The sequence below is a fragment of the Oryzias melastigma genome, unplaced genomic scaffold (assembly GCF_002922805.2).
Source record: "Oryzias melastigma strain HK-1 unplaced genomic scaffold, ASM292280v2 sc01054, whole genome shotgun sequence".
Classification (NCBI taxonomy): domain Eukaryota; kingdom Metazoa; phylum Chordata; class Actinopteri; order Beloniformes; family Adrianichthyidae; genus Oryzias; species Oryzias melastigma.
In genome coordinates this window covers 1-6,821 of record NW_023417639.1, presented here as the reverse complement: position 1 = coordinate 6,821, position 6,821 = coordinate 1, and the positions used below count along the sequence as shown (strand labels likewise).

Here is a 6,821-nt window from a genome sequence, read left to right as displayed (position 1 = left end):
GCAACAATTTATGTAAGCCTTCCTCATCTTTCATCTTCACTTTCTTATCACTTAAATGATCACTTTCCAAATAAATCAACTTGGAAATACTTTAAAAAAAGAAAAAAAAAACTCACAAGTTTCTACTGATATTTTATATAGCTCCACATTAAATGTATTGGTTTTAAGTTACCTAACACCCAGAAATGTCAAAGAAACACAACAGCTTGCCAATAGAGATGGGATTTGAAGCTCTTTGCATGAAGCTCCGCCTTTTACAATCTTTTCATATCCACTTGTGTTTATAAAGACTACCTTAATTTGCTGTTTTTAAAAGTTTGCCTACAGTTCAATCATGGCATCCTCTCCAAAGGAAAATAGTGGATTTATGGCCTAAGATTTGGATCACAAAAATAAATAAATGTAGACAGTTAGAGTGTCCTCCAAAATTGAATTTATATTAGTTTTGAAATATCAGTCATAGATTCATTTCAAATCAATGGGGATAGTGTTCCAAGCCTGATATGCATTTCTTCAAAATATTCCAGTACATATTCCTATCATGTGATAACATCACTATTTACCTTTGCATAATTACTCCCTTATGTGTATTTTCATCATCTCAGAGCTGCATCTGAGGTCTGCAACCTTTATACCCACTGTTTTCCTGACAAAAGTGACAGAGAACTGCAAAATGTCCAAACAATGTTTAGAACAATGCTGTGTAATCATCTTTAAGCCATTTCTTACATTTATCAAATCTTACATGTTCCAATTGTGAAATTAGAGCAGCTCCAATCTTAGCCTTTATAATAATTTTGATTTGTTCCACAATGACAACTGCACAAGTAAGTTCATTTTGAGGCAGAATATTCTGTTCAAAAACAAGATCCTGAAGTGGTACAATCCTTTGCAGTTGTCATTATATGCAATTTTATCCATTTAGATCTTTGATTATTAGCACAATATATGTACTGCTCTACAGTAAAAATAGCATGTTTTGAACTTGTTCCAATCATAAACTGTTATAGTAAAATATTTAATTACTTATGAAGGATGAAAAACATGTGCATTTTACTAAAATGAATTTCTCTGGAATGTCTTGCACTACATTACAATATTCACACCAGAAGAATTATTCACAAAAAGCTTTATTGAAAGTAAAAACAGTGGATAAAAACTTTGCATTTTCAAACAAAAAATCCTCATTAGGTTGAGGTTTAGATCAAAACAAAAATCAGATCCTTCTCCAAATAAACATGAATGTCAATCACAAACAGTATTGTAAAGAATAAAATATTTTTATCTTTAACAAAATGTAACAAATAAAGTTATGTCTCTCATTACCATACAGTAGAAAAATAAAGACTGGCTCAATAGTTGTGGTACGTATGAACCGAAGGTGCAAACAGTGTTATTTCTTATTTATTTAAATATTATGAATATGACTGTACACTCTGGTAGATTTACATGTATATATACATATATAAAGAATCATAACGTTCTAAAATTACTACCGCCACATCTACATTAAAAAAATGACATCGTCCAAACTCCAAGAAAATAAACTTGGTTAAATCCTTAAAAACCGTGCTGTCCTCACACAGCCTAAGGCACTAGTGTTCCAACAACGTTGAACACTTTTGAGCTTTAACTTAATAATGCACTTTGATGATATTTTCACCTTCTACATCCACATCAACTTTTAATGGTAACAAGTCATACATGTCCTCCTGCTCTACACCAGGTGCCATCTGCTGAAGAATGTCCCAAGAGGTTTTAAATTCACCTCCCTGGACCGTGCTTATCAGCACCTCCTCCGTGGACACCGCTACACCATTTATCGTGATGCACAGCTTCCTTGAAGAGACTGACACCTCCTGGAAAACACAAAAAAAATAGACAACATTTACATTTTATTTAGAACGTTACATTCATTACTTAAATTGCTTTACTTTGCAATGTACAGTAGCAGAAAAGCCTAATTTTGATTAAAATACCTTAAATCCATTTGTGAAGCAGCTGAAATTCTGTTTTTTTTTTCTCTTAAGGAGTAACAAACCCCATTTTTTCCCAATATACATTTAATGAGTGAAAAACATCAAGATAGGTATATGTCTTCATAAGAAGACTGCTGACCTACCTCAATGATGGTATATTTTGTGGATGCAGCTTTGGTCCCGAACGTGGTATGCTTGCTTATCCTGAGGTGGCTGATGGACACTGAAGAATTTGCTGTCACGTCCTGCAGAGCTGCCTCCCTCCACAGGGTCACTGGAATTATGGCCCCATCATCCCCGCAGACATCCAGATCTCTCACTGGAATCACTCCATCAGCACCCTGAATTTTGCGGATGGCAGACAGCTACAAAAGAAAAGCCATTTTAACAAAATAAGATGTTAATACTGCACAGCACCATTGTAAAAGCACACACATTCCATATTCTAAAAACAGCAGTCCAAGCCCTCTGTCATAGAACATGTTACATGACAAATGGTAAAAAAAAGAAAAAAAAATCAGAGTAAATTTCAACTTTTTCTTAGATTATAATAGCAATAATCCACTGCAGATGTAACTGCTCTTGTAAACAGCAAAATAACCATTTCACATGTTCTCATGTTTACAAATTACTAAGAATTTCTAATAAAGCACAACATTCTACTTGACCACAACACAAACTAAAACTTCCAATTTCTTAATAACAAGAAACAGTCAATGGGACAGCAATTTCCCACCAGATCAGCCTTTCAGGAACACAAAAAACACACAACTACAATATTATAAATGTGGGACTAATTAATAACTACAAAAATACCATACTTACTTCAACCAATGACACAGGAAACATGAAAACGTGTAATGACTTCTACAAAAGTACAGTATTATAAAAGTAATAATTTCAGAAATACTTACTGAAGAGATCCTTCCCTGCACAGTGAACAAGCCACTGGTTGTAGCATCGTCCAGCCGACCTTTCACGGGGGATCGGGGGTTGAGAACCTGTTCTGCTTGTGCGGCTCTTTCTTCGGACAGGACGATTGGAGCACAGCGGTACACTTTGGAACTTGCTCTCAAATAAATTTGGAGGCTCCCATCCTTCGCCGCATTCAGCACACCGAAATTCTTAATCATGTACGTCTTTCCCTCCGTCAAGCACATGCCGATCTCCCTGAAGCACTCTTGATCGGCTGAGATTTTAACTATCCCGGTATTATCTGCAGCGCTGAACGAAACCGATGTTTTTTCACGGCCCACAGAAACTCCTTTCTCAGTAAAAATAAACTCCGTACATTTAGCAAAATTCCTAGCCGCAACGACTTTGACCTTAATTCCTTTCCATTTCTTGTACGGCGATGTTCCCCTAGAGTTAGCGCCAACCTCCGCTATCAAGTCAGCCACGGTGGTCAGATATGAAGCTGCCATTTCTATTACCGGTACGAGTCTGTTAACGGCAAAGGTCTGAATGAGAACCGCGAGCTGGTCAGAGGATAAAGTACCTGAACAAACCCCACCCACAACTTCCTCTTAAAACCGGAACACAACATAAATAAAGCCTTGCTTTCAAAATAAAAGTTTTCAAGATTAAAATCCTGATCCACAGGGGGATCTTGTGGTCAACTTTGAACATAGCACTTCCCTTAATTTTACAGCAAACTCACTGTTTCTCAACAAATACAAGGTTAAACTTTAACAAATGTCAGATGTTTCCAAAGCACCAGTCAACATTAACAGAATGGTTTTTATGTTTTATGTTAAATCTAAAAATAAATAAATAAATAAAAAGATTGGAAATATTTGAAAATCCAGTTTTCTCCAAGGTTACACTGTACATACAAAATAATAAAAAACAAACAAACATGGAATTTCACAATCCAACTTAATCCCTACTTTCTACATTTATCAATTTTTCACTATACATATTAATTATCACATATTTCCTGTATTGCTGTGAAATTTGGATAAATAGATACAAAAAATCGTACTCCAATCATTAAAATTTAAAAAACAGTTGTAAAGAACGTTAATTCTGTGAATCCAAAAATTGCCTTTTTCAAAATTCCTATCCATTCAAATTTGTAGATTAGTGTGTTTGTAAAATGTACCTATTTAATTGTTTCAGCCTTTAAAAAAATGCCCTTGAGGGTGCTGTCAGTGCTGTCATTTGTCACATCTTTACTATGCACAACTCCACATTAAAATAATTATCTTTTATCCCTACAAAATCTAACCCCCACCACACACAAACTTGGCAATGACAATCTTTCCAAGGTTACATTGTGAAGTATATGTAATGTTGGAGCCATTTGGCTGAAATTAAATTGCTCATTATATTTCATGCATGCATGCGCCTGTCATATGTTGGTCATGTGGCCGTTCTAGCCTTTTATTGGTTAGGATGCATTTTGGCAGCTGCTGTGTATTTATTGGACTTTAGTTGGATTTAGAACTTGGGAAGCAGGCAGCACATTAATCGTAGACCGTGTTACTTTGTTGTCGTATTATAGTGTTATATTCCTGTTTAGTACATATTTTTCATTTTGTGGTTTAAAATATATTTTTATGGTTTTATTTTTGTACTTTATCAATTTTTAAGAAAGCGCAAGAAAATAAATTGTATAGAAGGGAAGGACAGTGACTATTTTTTCCGAAGCACACGTCAAGACACTTCTTCCAACATTTATCAATATTTCAGTAAACATATTTAACTCAAACATAATATCTATTAAGATGCATGAACACATCCTATTTCAGTATAACTCAAAGTCTTAATTCATTAATCTCATTAATATCTTAATGAGTATTTTAAAGATGAATGTTTTTGTTCCTCAATGCAATGATTTTATGGTTTTATAATTTAGAATGTGTTTGTTCTGATGCTTTTCTGATTCTATTCAATATTTTTTTTAGTATCCTGTATCCTGTAACTTCTTTCCTCTTTTCTTTCTCAAAAGGTCTTGCCTTTTGCCAGGCCAGTTGCAAATAAGAAGGCTGTTCTTAATCTGTCCTGCCTGGATAAATAAAGGTAAAAAAAAAAAAAAAAAGTACATAATAAAAGTAATCTATTACAAATTATTTTTTTGTCAATTACACGAATAAAACACATTTTATGAAAAAGGTTTTTGTGCTTAAAACACTACAAATGGAGTTGTCATTCTTTTTTTTCTGCATATGGCATCTTAAAGTTATTCTTTCTCAAGTATTGACTGTAAGACATTCAATCCAATTGATATATATTTAATACAATCAGAGGTTGGAACATGCTTTGACAAGACTAAAACCCTGATCCCATAGTGACATCTTGTGGTCAACTTCCAACATAGCATTTCCCTTAATTTCACAGCCAACTCACTGTTTCTCCACAAAAAAGGTTAAACTTTAACAAAAGTCAGATTTTTCCAAAGCAATAGCCAACATTAACAGAATGTTTTTGTTTTTTATGTTTTTATGTTAAATCTAAGAAAAAAGAAAGAAATACAGGAAAATCCAACCTTCTACAAGGTACCATTTTTTTATGCATAAAAAAAAACGGAATTTACATCACAACTTCATCCCTGTTTTCAACATTTGTAAATTTATCAAAATACATATTAATTGTCCCATATTTCCTGTAATGCTGTGAAATTTGGAGGAATGGATGCAAAAAATTCTTGTTCCCATAATTCAACTAAAATAAAAGAGACTTGGAAAAACTGTTAATTTTGTGATTCCTGTTTAAAATTCCTATGCTTTCAATACACTATTTGCAGACAGTGTGTATATCAAGATATTCCTATTTGATTTTTTGCCTTTAAAAGATGCCCCTCATGGTGCTGTCATTTGTCATATTTTACTCTGCACAACTCTACATTAAAATAATTTTCTTTTACCCCTATAAAAACTAAAAAAAACACCCACATCCACACAAACTTGACAATGAAATTTTTTTTCAAGGTTGCATTTTGAGGGATATGTAATATAACAACACAAAAATTACATTTACATTTTTTACCTAGCTATACCATTTATCAATATTTCAGCATACACATTTAACTCAAACATAATATATATCAAGACACATCTGCACATTGTACTCTAATATAACTCAAGCTACATTAATAAAAGTAATTCATTACAAATTCAAAATGTTTTTATTTTATTTATGCTTTATATATTTAAAAAGGTTTTTTTGGTTACAAAAAACTGCAAACAATGTATCAATTCCTTTTGAATTTCTCTGCATTTGACATCTTAAGGTTATTCTGGCTCAAGTATTGCCTGTAAGACATTCAATCCATTTGGTAATGTGTCTGCTTACATATTTAATACAATCAGAGGGTTGGAATGTGCTCTGACATAACATGTACATCTTGAATAAATATCTAATAAGTTTTTCAACTTTCACTAAGTAATTCTTTCTATTGAAAACTAATCAATGCTTACTTTTATATTTTTGGATGCTGGTGTATGCAGATTTTTTATCAACTACAAAGTGTACCTTGCCTCAAATAGTTTGAAAAACAATGCTTTACATAATAAATACTGTAACACATTTTGCACAAGACACATTTATAGATCAATTCTACTAACAACTACAAAGACAATCATTGTAAACATCAAGTTGCATATAAACAGCAAAAATATTCACAGCCAGGATTAAAGTCACACACATAAACACACACACACACACATGCATACAGGCAGATACACACTCATGCTCATTGACACAGTCACGACTACACATTCAATTCAATTCAATTCAATTCAATTCAATTTTATTTATATAGCCCAAAATCACAAAAGAATTTGCCTCATTGGACTTCAAAATATAAGCAATTGTTAAAAACTAAACAGACTACATAAA

The 6,821-nt window shown here is 33.0% G+C and overlaps 1 protein-coding gene across 1 annotated transcript; it reads right to left on the bottom strand.

Annotated features, from left to right (window-relative positions):
• Window positions 1-1,114: 1,114 nt before the first annotated feature.
• LOC112141304 lies at window positions 1,115-6,798 on the bottom strand. Its single transcript, XM_024264411.2, has 3 exons — window positions 2,894-6,798; window positions 2,123-2,344; window positions 1,115-1,859 (listed from the first exon to the last, which is right to left on the bottom strand). Exons 1-3 carry the CDS (start codon window positions 3,401-3,403, stop codon window positions 1,635-1,637), a joined length of 957 nt encoding a protein of 318 aa, XP_024120179.1. The 5' UTR covers window positions 3,404-6,798; the 3' UTR covers window positions 1,115-1,634.
• Window positions 6,799-6,821: the final 23 nt, after the last annotated feature.